Source organism: Plecotus auritus (assembly GCF_963455305.1).
Source record: "Plecotus auritus genome assembly, chromosome: 11".
Classification (NCBI taxonomy): Eukaryota; Metazoa; Chordata; class Mammalia; order Chiroptera; family Vespertilionidae; genus Plecotus; species Plecotus auritus.
In genome coordinates this window covers 26,978,759-26,991,394 of record NC_137777.1, presented here as the reverse complement: position 1 = coordinate 26,991,394, position 12,636 = coordinate 26,978,759, and the positions used below count along the sequence as shown (strand labels likewise).

General features: G+C 38.8%; 1 protein-coding gene across 1 annotated transcript in view; it reads left to right on the top strand.

Annotated features, from left to right (window-relative positions):
- Positions 1-12,636, top strand: part of ENPP2 (ectonucleotide pyrophosphatase/phosphodiesterase 2) — a gene marked incomplete at its 5' end in the record, with an annotated part of 106,054 nt that overhangs the window by 78,395 nt on the left and 15,023 nt on the right. Inside the window, 4 exon segments of the mRNA XM_080646927.1 lie at positions 708-795; positions 940-1,027; positions 2,074-2,246; positions 5,821-5,872. Coding sequence (XP_080503053.1) covers positions 708-795; positions 940-1,027; positions 2,074-2,246; positions 5,821-5,872 — 401 coding nt within the window.

Here is a 12,636-nt window from a genome sequence, read left to right as displayed (position 1 = left end):
TTTTTAAAAATGAAAGTTCTTTGGAAAAGTGCTACATGACACTTAAGCAAAAGGAGTCTTCTTGTCACAAAGAAAGTCAAATGGTTTTGATGTATACAGAATGATGTTTTTCATTTTCTGTTTCTGTATTGAGATAATTATATAGGTGAGGCTGGGCTTTTGTTACATATGTCACTATTACCACTCAGTTATACTCTTTAGTTGTATTATATCATAGGTAAAGTTGAATGCAAACATTTTTATAGAACACAGATCTTCATTCATTGATTAAACATCACATATTTAAAAGTGCCTACCATGTGTTTAGCATTGAGCCTAGTGACGAGTATAGAGAAGTGAGCTGGAAAACATGGTCCTAGACTGGAGAATCTTATGATCTCTGAGCTGAAGCACATAGGCAGACAGAACATTGCCTGTGACAGGTGCTTTGCTTCGTCCACAATGTACAAAGCACAAGGTACAACAAGGAGGGCACCGTGACTTCGGTTCAGAGGTACACATTTGTCCTGGACTGATTGTCAAAGCAAAGGCATGTGGGAGAAACAAACAGCATTGCCTTTTTATCACCACAGGGATGATGCAATTAAAATAGAGATAAATATGCTTGGAACATCTCTTCTTAGAGATTCTTTGAGCACTGAACTTGGCTTTTTATCAGAGTGATTTTATGTGAAATCCTGACTGATGGTGCAATTATTTTGATGTAGGAAACCTTTGGATGTTTATAAGAAACCATCGGGAAAATGTGTTTTCCAGGGAGACCATGGCTTTGATAACAAGGTCAACAGCATGCAGGTATGAGCAAAGAACTGGTATTGGTGATTTTCAGGAATGATGGGGAATGGAGGTGTGAGTGAAGGTACACGGTATTCATAAGTAGGGGAAGAGTTACTACTGGATATTAGCAATGTCTAATTGTTCTTTTCTTATCTTTGGAAGACGGTTTTTGTAGGTTATGGTCCAACATTTAAGTACAAGACCAAAGTGCCTCCATTTGAAAACATTGAACTTTACAATGTTATGTGTGGTAAGTCACTTACTATTAATCAAAGCCAATGAAGCAATCTTGAGTTAACATATGAATGTCCTCAAAGTCAGAGAAAGAAATGAGGTGACTTCTTTTTTGGGACCACCTCATCCCCCTGCAAAAATAATACTGCCCATTGGTTTGAAGGACAGAATACCATTCCCTACTATGGCTTCTGTCTTCCTCCACCAGTTGACTAATGAGGGGTTTTCATCATGTTGCTGTTGGCAGCCTTTGGCTGATCCAACATAGCATTACAGTTTGACACCACCGGTCAGAGACCTAGTGAAGCAAGAGTTCTGCACAGAGCTCTCTCCCACCTCCATCTATCGTATTGCAGTTCAGTTAAAATTTTGCCAGCCTGCATCCTGGCCAGCTATTTATGTACTCCTAATTATTTTTCTTCCTTGAACTTCTAGTTGCTGAATGAGGACAACTTTTCCTATTTAGTAAGGGAGTGCCAGTCTGGTGGTTAAAGGGGGAGTCTGAAAGTCGGGTCTCCTGGGTTCTTTTCCCAACTTGGCTGCTAGCTCTCCCTCTCTGCCTCTCAGCTTAGGCAAGTCACTGTGTGCCTGCTTGGCACCCATTCACTTGCAATGAAGTCAGTCTGTTCATTTCACAGTGACACTTCAAGGCCTAGGGCCAAAGCCTCCTCTTGTCCCTGTACTTCTGTGGAGTGCATTACAGGGCAGGCCAGAGGTTATTTATTGATTATAAGACTCATTTCAACATTTGGGATACAAAGTTTCATAGAGATGCAGAACAGCATGACACTGATAGTCTTTGGGTTTCTTCACTTTTTCTTTTTGGGAATGTCTGTCTATGACCACGCAGTGAACATGCTGTTTCAGAAAGCTGTGGCAAGACGTGCCAGGCTAGAATGATTCAGAGAGTAAGAACGGAGTGTCTACTATCTAAATTTAGTTTTATCCCATTTTGATTTATGTTCAGAGTTTTCAGACTCTTGGAAGGTGAATGGTTTTGGCTTCCACCATATCTCATCCAAAAATATTTACAAAGCCCCTGGCTTTTTTTCTTCTCATCAGATCTCTTGGGATTGAGGCCAGCTCCTAACAATGGGACCCATGGAAGTTTGAATCATCTCCTGCGTACTAATACCTTCAGGCCAACCATTCCAGAGGAAGTCACCAGGCCCAGCTATCCAGGGATTATGTATCTTCAGTCTGATTTTGACCTGGGCTGCACCTGTGATGATAAGGTAGAGCCAAAGGTAGAAATAATAGTTATGTTTATCGTGGAGGAGGTTGTTGGGTATAGAGCAGTGTTGTCCACTAGAACTGTCTGTAATATGTAAATGGTCTATATCTGTGCTGTCCATAATGGTAGCCACTGGCCAGATGTGGCTTTTGAGCACTTGGAATGAAATTTTTAATTTTGCTTAATTTAATTATTTATGTTGAAAGAGCCATATGTGACTTATGCCTACCATATTGGACCACATTTCTGTACCACTATAGGTATAGAAAGTGAAGGGCAAAAAGTAAAATTTGTTAAGCTATTTTGTGGGTTCAGAATTCCCAATGAATGACTTGGAATTTTCTTTTTTTCAACCTGGATCATGTGTCTATTAGTCATGTCCCAATAGGAAATAGATGGCCCATGCAAAAGGGGTTTTTAAGAGTTTAAAGGGTCTATTTCAAGGCTGAGCAGTATAGAGGGATGTCATTAAGGGATAGTGAAGAACCCTGGGGCCAACAGGGGACCAGTCCTAGGCCTGAACAATTAGAGGCGGAGCAGTTAAGAAACATGGAGTGAGAGCTTATAGGAAGGAACTATGGAATTTGGTAGATAGGTGCAGCCTACTATAACCTTGTAGGGAGTAAAGTTGGGGAATACATACCCCTGTTGTCTTTCCTTTAATCCCCTGCTTGTGCCTCCTATTGGTAAAGCCCAACAAGATGCCAGAGAACAAGCTTGCTCTTCTGATCTATTCTGAGAGGTCAGTTTCTCAAGGCACAGAGAAGAGAAGGGAAAGGTACAACCTGGATGGTGATGGTGCTGGTGGTGGTGCAAATAGAGACTACTCAGCACATCGTGTTTGGACAGTTTTGAATACCAAACTACTAGTGTTAACAATAATTAGTTGAGTTTTGTATTTATCAAAGACCTTTATATTTGCCAATCAGTGCTTCTGACAGTAAGAAACTATGGTGTTGCCACACTGAGTTGATGTGATTCCAACACAAAGCAAAGAAATGGGTTATTTTTGCATGTGTGATTTTATTATGGGTAAATCTGTGATCTTTCTATTATACCTCAAAGAAATGTAAACTAGTTCTTCTAGTGCCCCATCCCACCCCCTACCATTTGTTATTTCCCAGAATCCCTACAGGCTTAGGAGCCACAGTTTGAGATTTTACCACTGGAGGAATTCAATTTGTCCTTTATCACCCATCTCCTTTTTTGTTGTTCTTAATTTTTGCTCCTGACAAGAACCAATGAGGGTAATTACTCTCAGACCTCAGCTGGAGAAGTTGCATTGCCAAAGTCAACAGGAAGTGGTTTTGGAAGTGGAATCCAGTTATAACCTTAGAGGAATCTATTAGTTGAATCTTGTTTTCCGAATTAACTTTCTTGTAGAGAACAATACATATTTTGGATATGTTATCTTAAGCCATATTAGAGGAATAATGAATTGTCTTTATTTTGTCTATGGGTTTCCCCAAAAGACTACCTTCCTTTTCTTAAAACACAACAACAGTCCAAGCTGGTTTGGTTCAGTGGATCGAGCGTTGGCCTGCGGACTGGAGGGTCCTGGGTTCGATCTGGTCAAGGGCACATGCCCGAGTTGTGGGCTTGATCCCCAGTAGGGGGCATACAGGTGGTAAATCATCATTGATGTTTCTATCTCTCTTTCCCTTTCCCTTCCTCTCTGAAATCAATAAAAATATATATTTAAAAAACAACAACACCACAGACATATTGAAAAGGTATAGAGATTAATAAAATGACTACCTCAATACATACATCATGAGAAAGAAAACATTACAGATTCAGTGGAAGCTCCTTGTGTACCTGCCCTCCCCCCAATCCCACTTTTGGCCTATTCCAAAGGTAACTAGTATTCTGAATATAGTGTATAATTGTCATGCAGGTATCTATACTTTTACTTTATACACATGCATCTCTTAATTGATATATTAATTAATCTTCAGCATATTTCCCTAAAATAACTTATAGTAGAGTTTTGCATATTATAATTTTTATGTAAGTGCTGTTAAACTATGTGTTCTGAAATTTGTTCATTATCGTGTTTTTTTGAGATTTATACATGTCAATACATGAAGTTTTAGCTAATTCAGTTTTACTTTTATTTATTACTAGAGGCCCAGTGCACAGATTTGTGCACTGGTGGGGTCCCTTGGCCTGGCCTGTGCCTTCTCACAATCCGGGACCCCTCAGGGGATGTCAGACTGCCAGTTTTGACCCAATCCCCACAGACCAGGCCAAGGGATCCCACCGGTGCATGAATCCATGCTCTGGGCCTCTAGTATGCATATAAGATCTTTGGTTAATCTCTCCCCACCCTCCCCTCTTCCCTCTGAGATTCGTCAGTCTGTTCCATGTTTCCATGCCTGTGCATTGAGCGTCTGCCCCCTGGTGGTCAGTGCACGTCATAACTAATGGTCAAACAGTCACTTAGGCTTTTATATATATAGATTATTTTTAAAAATATTTTAATTGATTTTTAAAGAGAGAAGAAGGGAGAGGGACAGAGAGAGAGAGAGAAACATTGATGTGAGAGTGAAACATCAATTGGCTACCTCCTGCAGGCTCCCCACTGGGAATTGAGCCCACAACCTGGGTATGTGACCTAACGGAATAAACTGGCAACCTTTCCGTGCATGGGACAACGCCCAACCAACTGAGCTACACCAGCCAGGGCTCACTTCTACTTTTAGTAGTTAATTTTTAATTGGAAAAATATGTCATAGTGATTTTATTCATTTTTCTATTTGAGAACATTTGGTAATCTCCAATTGTTAGCTCCTCCAATAATGCTACAATAGACATTATTGCAAAGTCCTCTTGTACACATATGCTAGATATATCTTTCAGATATATAGTGAAGGAGAGAGTTGCTGAGCCATTTCTTTTCAGAATTGCTGAGGCATTATCTTTTCAGCTTTTGAAAAAGCAATTCCATAAATTAGTTGAGGAATCACTTTAATGTACCTAGGGATTAATATGAAATATTTAGGCACTATTTGAATTAATTTACCTACCTGTGCCCAAATAATCATTATTACCAGCATGGAAGGTTGGTACCATGATTATTCAGTTTAATAAAAGGAAAAACCAAAGTCATGGAGAGATTACAGAAGATGCCCATGACCATAGAACTTCAAGGAAGTGGATGTCAATTTGAGATAAAATTGTTTTTTGTTTTTTTTTAAAAATATATTTTATTGATATTTTTACAGAGAGGGAGAGGGATAGAAAGCTAGAAACATTGATGAGAGAGAAACATCGATCAGCTGCCTCCTGCACACCCCCCACTGGGGATGTGCCCGCAGCCAAGGTACATGCCCTTGACCGGAATCGAACCCGGGACCCTTCAGTCCACAGGCCGACGCTCTATCCACTGAGCCAAACCGGTTTCGGCTTGAGATAAAATTGTAATTCCTCTACAGAGTTTATCATATTGATAGGATTTAGGATCTTGATTTGAATTTAGCAAGCTATTAAGTAGAGACAAAGATGCAGAAAAGAAGGAATATTTCTGATTTGCTTTCTTTTCTCTTTCCTTTTTCTGTATTTCACACATGAAGAACAAATTGGATGAGCTCAACAAACGCCTTAATATAAAAGGGTCCACAGAAGGTAAGGGGTTGATGGAAAAAGCAATCAGATACGTTTTGTTTTCTAGTTTTCAAAAATTTAAGAGACTTCTTTACTTCATAGTGTAAGCACAATATTTTTTAAATTCAAATTTGGATTGCAAAATGATTTCAATATCCATCTGGCAAAGGGTATTGGTTTATTCTATGTACACAGATGCCAGCTGTGTAATAGAAAAATTGCATTATATATTTTTTCTTCAATAACTTTTCAGCCCTTTAAAAAACAAACATACAGTTGTGTAGCTGATGGGTCATAAGTTAAAGAAGGTGCTGATGGGAACTTCGATGAAGGGACTGAAAGTCACAATTACAAATAGTAGCCGCTGGTACCTATATTGTAGCTCACTTACCTGGTTCATGGAGAGTCAAGTGTGTCTGTTGTGGTGGGGAGAGATAGACAGAAGGAACCAAATCAGAACTCCCTTTTCACACAAGGATCACATTGAGCCCTAACTTATTCTCTTATTTTATGTCTAATGTTAATACACATGTGTTAGTCAACTTTTGCAAGCTTGTGATAAAAAAATAACTTCAGTGATTTATACCAAGAAAGCTGTATTTTGTGCTCACATTTCAGCATGTTGACTATAGGCTAAGTGTGGGTCTGCCTCATTATTCTGGAATCCAGGCAGAAGGAGTAGCCCCTAGCTGAGAGGTGCCCTTTTCATGGCTGAAGGAAGGAGGAATGACAGAACCATGGAACGGGTCTCAGACTTCTGCCATTATGAGGCATTTGTTAACTTCACAGTTCACTGGCAAAAGCAGGGCACATGAAAACAGTGGAGTGAATAAGTATATTCTGTTGATGGAGATATGGTCCTGAAGTCACATGGCAGTGGGCAGAAGTAATAATTAAGGACAATAACGCATCTACCCCACAAGCCCTTTTATCTGGTTTTGAAATTCCAGAAAATTAGAAGAAATCAGAAGGGGAGGAAAATACTTCCATGCAGTTTATTGCAGTAGATGGGTTAGTATCTTGTAACAGCGAGGAAATGACTAAAAGTCTATTAAAAAGTAAGTGGAACTTAAGCACAGCAGCCCCCAGTCATGCAGTAAAGATGCGGAGTCACTGTCTCCTGAGAGCAGTACTTGAGTTATTAGCTGACATGTGGTTCTGTTTATCACATGTGCTGTTTCCAATCTGATGAAGTCAAGGTTAAGGAAACCAGTAGAAGATTTTATTTACTTATTTTCCCTCTTTATAAAGATCTTCATCTTGTTTCTTCTTCCCTTTCTGCATCATCCCCTTCCGCCCCCCTTCTTCTTTGATCATAGAACACAGACTCTGACATATAATTGGAAGAAAACAGCTTTGAAGATAGGGTTTGGTTGGTGGAAGGTACACAGATCCTTCACACATTCTAGAAGTCATTTGAAATGTTTGACATCTAACCCCTAGTGCACTTCAGTGTCATTATAATTAGAAATACAGTCAAACCTCTCAGTCTCAAATGTCTCCCATCTCGAACAGTTCTGTTCTTTACCAAGTTATTCACAGAAAAAATGTCTGGGTTATTTAGCCAAACTTGTTTCGACCTGACAACCCTTTCATGCTGATACCTCAGCACAACAAAAATTGTCTCTTAGGCAACAAACAAAGGAGAGAATGCTTTCGTTGCTGGTAAAGTCAATGATTAGCACAATTTTAAAACATAAAGAGGCCATCGAGAGTGCTAATGTTGCTAAGGGTGTGAAAAAAACAATGATCACAGGCAATTGAAGAGGTAGAAAAACTGTTGTTTATTTGAATAAACAAAAAGCTGTTAGCCAGTGACAGCCATACAAGAACAAGTAAAGATGCTGCATCCTGATCTGAAAGACACCCCCGCCCCCAACAAGGGCTGAAGGTGATTCCTTTAAGGCTTGTAGGGGGTGGCTCTATCAATTTAAGGAAGGAATTGTTTATTTATAGATTAAACAGTACATTAAACATGTACTGTATATAAGAAAAGTTAAAATGGAATTATTTGGGGGTCTGGAGGAGATTAATTAAATTTACATTATTTCTAATGGGAAAATATGATTCAGTTTTCAAACATATCGCTTCTCTAACAGCCTTCAGGAATGAATTAAGTTCGAAACCCAAGGTTCCACTGTATTGGAATGTTGCCAGGGTCAAGGGGTGTGGAAGCTCACGATTTGAGTCTTTCAATATACCATCACCAAGACAGAGAAATAATACTGAGATGTTTCTCTCCCAAAGTCACTAATGAAACAGGGAATTATGATAACTTTAAATTGAATCCCCTGTTTTTGCTGATTCAAGTTCTGGCTCTTCCTGGCACTAAAACATTTCCATCTGGGGGGGAAAAAATCTGCATTTAGTTTGTTGGTGGCAGTGTGCTCATGTGACAAGACCAGCCCCACAACTCATGCTCAGTAGCCTCAGACTTCTGAGTGTGAAAACCAGAGGTGTGTCTCAAGGTGAGTCACTACCTTTCAGAGCTGGCGGAACTATAGTTAGACCTCACCCATCCATCCCCCTGCTCAGAGGTGAGCCTAAGTGTCTTATTTCAAGATGATTTTACATCACTGGAGCTTAAAATGTATATACGTTCATGCAAATGGGCCCTCAAGGGCATTTGTAGAGTTCTCACCGTGGGTTGGAAACTAATTTCTCTGAAACGTCTGGTTCCCGTCCGTTGTGTCATCTCAGTTAGATATGACTTCACATTGGTGACCGAAAATATTAGGGGAGGATCCTAGTGGCACATCTCCTTTGTCTGTTCATGGCCTATTGGGATAGCCTTTATTGATACAAGAGAGACTTTAAAACTCACATGCAATAAAAATAATTATATTTCCTTTCTTACTATGTGCAAAGCATGTCCTAATTTAGTGTCTAGAATGTATATAAGCCTCAGTAGTCCCTTTCTTGTCTCTTTCTGTTTCTCTGTCTCTTGGTCTTTGTCTGTCTTCTTAAGGATCCTACCTCCATCATTTCTTCAGCAGCAAAGTGACATTTTTCGTGATCTGAGTTCTTTCTCATCTTCATGGTGTTTCCTGGGTCCTAAATCTAGTCTCCCTCCTGAAGTATTCAATGTCTGCTCCACTAGAGTAGAAGCTCATGAATTCAAGTCAGTGTGTGTGAGAGTACATGTACATGGTAGGAGTAATTGCTTCCCCTTTCTGTATATCTGTGAATATATATTGAAACCTTTAGGCATTTTTCAGACCTAAAGTTCTATCCAAATATCAAGTTTTATTACTTTTACTCCTAGTTTTTTTAAACACACCTGTATGTAGCTGATTTTTTTTCAGAATGAATGATGTGCTATGCACATTCCATTTGTAACATTCATATGTGGCTATTTTAATGTCATCTGCCAAAAAAATATACATCTAGTATACAATACCCACGTGTAAAAACTGTACGTAACAGTAGTGAAACAACCCAGGAGTTCTATTTGAGGTAACAAAAGAAAGGTATAGTAGATTAACCTTAGGCAATATTTTGCCATAAATATTTTGCTATAAATCTTTAAACTATCACAGAATAAAGTCCTTTACTAAAAATGAAGAGGAAGAATACATAATCTTCAAAAAACAGTCATCTTAACTGCTTGCTAAAGCCTTAATATTTCTAGACATGTGGTGAATTCTGGATCTTAATTAGATGACTGTTGTTTCTGAATCACATGTACTTAATGTCTTGGCAAACTTACTGTGCAATGAAAACTCACTTGTTTGAGAGATTGAATCAATGGATGAATGAATGGACAAAATGGAAATTTAAAATCTCCCAGCAAGCAATCTGGCACTCGAGCGAGGTAAATTTTCACTGTAAAAAGAATTGCACTATTTATTTTTACCTTAATCTTTCTCTACTTACATTGCTATGAAAATGTTTTATATTTTCTCAGTCAGTTTGACATACACTCTTATCTTTGTGAAAAAAGGAATTAAAAATAATTATACCTATATATGTTTGGCTCTCTGTCACACAGAATAGCAATTCATTTGGATAAGATAAATGACTTACACGTTGGTAATTCTTTTTTTTTTATGTCAAATCTCATTTTTTTTTTATTGAAATCTACATTTGAGTCGCAGAACTTTGAATTCCACGTTGGTAATTCTTGTTAACTTTAAAGCATAGTCTAAATATGACTAGAGAGGGAGTCTCTGTTACTTGTGCTAAAGTGTTTCTGTGTGTGTGTGTATCCTTGTGTGTGTTTTGGGGAAGAGTTGGGATAAATCATTATATAGTATAATTGTTTATGAATTATAGTAGGATTCAAAGGTGAATCAGATGGAATAAGCATTGAATTTTAATAACCTTTACCCACCAATATTTCTTTAACTGCAACTCTAACTACTACAACTACAACTACTTTGGGTCAAGACTAGCTTTACATATTTGTCTCCAAACAGTGCAACACCCCTGGAAGAGATGAGACCTTGGGAGGTTAAATTACAGAATCACAAAGCTATTAGGAGCTGAGATGGGTTTTAACTCTAGTTCTACATGACACTAAAGGCCCTGTACTGTTTTGTGAAAACTCCTTACTCTAAGAGACTATGTCGGGAGAGAATCTGGGTATTGTTATGTAGTTGAATTATTTTATGCAAATCATTCATCTCTAGTTCTTTCTCAGTAAAATGGAGATGAATTCATCTGCTTAGTCTATCTCTTGGGGTTATGTTTGGCAGGTCATATTAGAAATCTACTTCTTTAGAGTCATAAAGAATAGTATTTTAAAAAACAAAACAAGCATTCAACAAGTATTTACCAAGTAGATATTTATCCAACAAGTATTTACCAAGAAGATAGTATGTGGTTGATATTATTGGAGTTAGAGAGATAATAAATAAAATAAATAAAATGATATTCTTGTTCTTCTTCTTATTTTATTGTGAGATATAGCCAGTTAAGGAATTACAATGTAGTGTCTTAAGGGTTGAGGTAAGCAAGAAGAAGACATGAATAGAGGCATTGAATCTAATTCCAGAGGAGGTTGACATGGTAGTAAATGATAGTAGGCACTTGCAAGGCAAGGAGGAGAAAGGGAGGCAGGAAAAAGAAAGATCGTGGGTAGAGATTTTGTGGTAAAATGTAAGAGTACATTATTGTGGACATTTTAAAAATCACAAAAAGGATGAATTTTCATGTGGTTCTTACATTAGCCAGCTAATGTCTGAGACTATGAATCAAGAAGCTGAGGAGGGAAGAGAAACACAAGCTCAAATCTAGGTGGCCAAATTTTGGGAGACATGAAGAATGAGCATTGGGGAAGTCCACACCACTTAAAAAGATTTGACTCATAGTATTTTGCCAAGTGTGGTATCTGAGGGAGAACCTTGGCATGTACCCCAAATGCCAGAGACTATTGTAAACAGGGAACTGGGGTGTGGTATGAAGGCTCTATCTGAAATTTCATGGAGTAGAGACCTAACTAGGAAGATATGGACTGTGTTAGGTCCCTATCAAGAAATCACAACAAATATATTTCCAAAGCAGAGACTCTCGGACGTGTCTCCAGGTAACTGGTCTCAAGATAAAGAGTTTATGTGTCCACAGACTGAGATTCAGTCACACTCTTTATGGCTCACGGTAGGGACATTTGCTAAACAGAAATGCAATGGGTGGCTTACCAGAGTAGCAGAGTCAGGTTGTGATGTCATACAGAGTAGCAGTCAGGCTGTGACCAAGAATCTGTGGTTATTTGAAACTCTGATAAACTGGAAAAGGAAAATCTAAATTTTGATTCTGGATTTCAAAGTTTGTGTTTCTTGGTTGGATTTTAGAAAACGCTGAAACCACCACATTGTTTTTTTTCTTCATGACATATTTGCCCAGTTAACAACTGAGAAAAAAGTAGTCCATATGATATATCTGTGCTTCAGCTGTGTGCCAAAAATCGCAGTTGTGCATAGTTTGGAAGCTCTGAAGCACACATTTCTGAAGAAAATTGAATCTACATGTGGAGCAGAAGAGATGGAGTAACTTAACTGAGGAAATCTTTCAGGAGAAAGTGAATCTTAAGATGCCTCTTCCCCTCCTCCCTCACCCCCCTTTCTCATGTCTTTTCCATGAGGGCTGAACAATGTGACCATATTATTTGTCATCCACTTTTGAGTATGGAAAGAAGCACTATTAACAATTATGCCAAGGCAATGGCATAAACTGGGATGTGGGGTCAACCTGGCTTAGCTTCCTATGTTCTGTGAGGACTGTACTGATGCCACCTCACCCCCATCCACGGCATTCATCACGCTTTGTGTTCCCATTACGCTCTGTAGATATCTGTAATATGGAGTGCCATGTTGGTCTCTCCCCTTGAACTGTGAGCTTTTTGAGGGTAAGAGCTCTATCTTAATTATCTTTGCCTAGTATTTCTATTCTATAGCCCGAGGGCTGGCACAAAAAATGTACGCATTGATGAGAGGGAATATATTAATGAAAAATGTGAAGGTAGATAGATGACAGGATTGGTGGAGAAATTATTCCTGGTAGAGAGAAAGGGCTCACATGTATAAAAGCATAGCGTTCCTAATGATTATGAGCTGAGTGTTGCAAATGAATCAGCCTTTGTGGAATGGAGTATCATGGTGAAAAATGGCGATAGGTGATGAGGACTGGTGGGGGGTGGGGGGGCAGAGTTGGTAGAGTCTATTGATTGTCCCAAACTATTATTTGGTGGCTGCTCTAAGGAGGGGTGTTCCATGGAGAGACAGGGCTGCTGCCACCCCTTAATGGAATAGACCGAACGCTAGGTTTACATTTGAATTTGGAAGAAT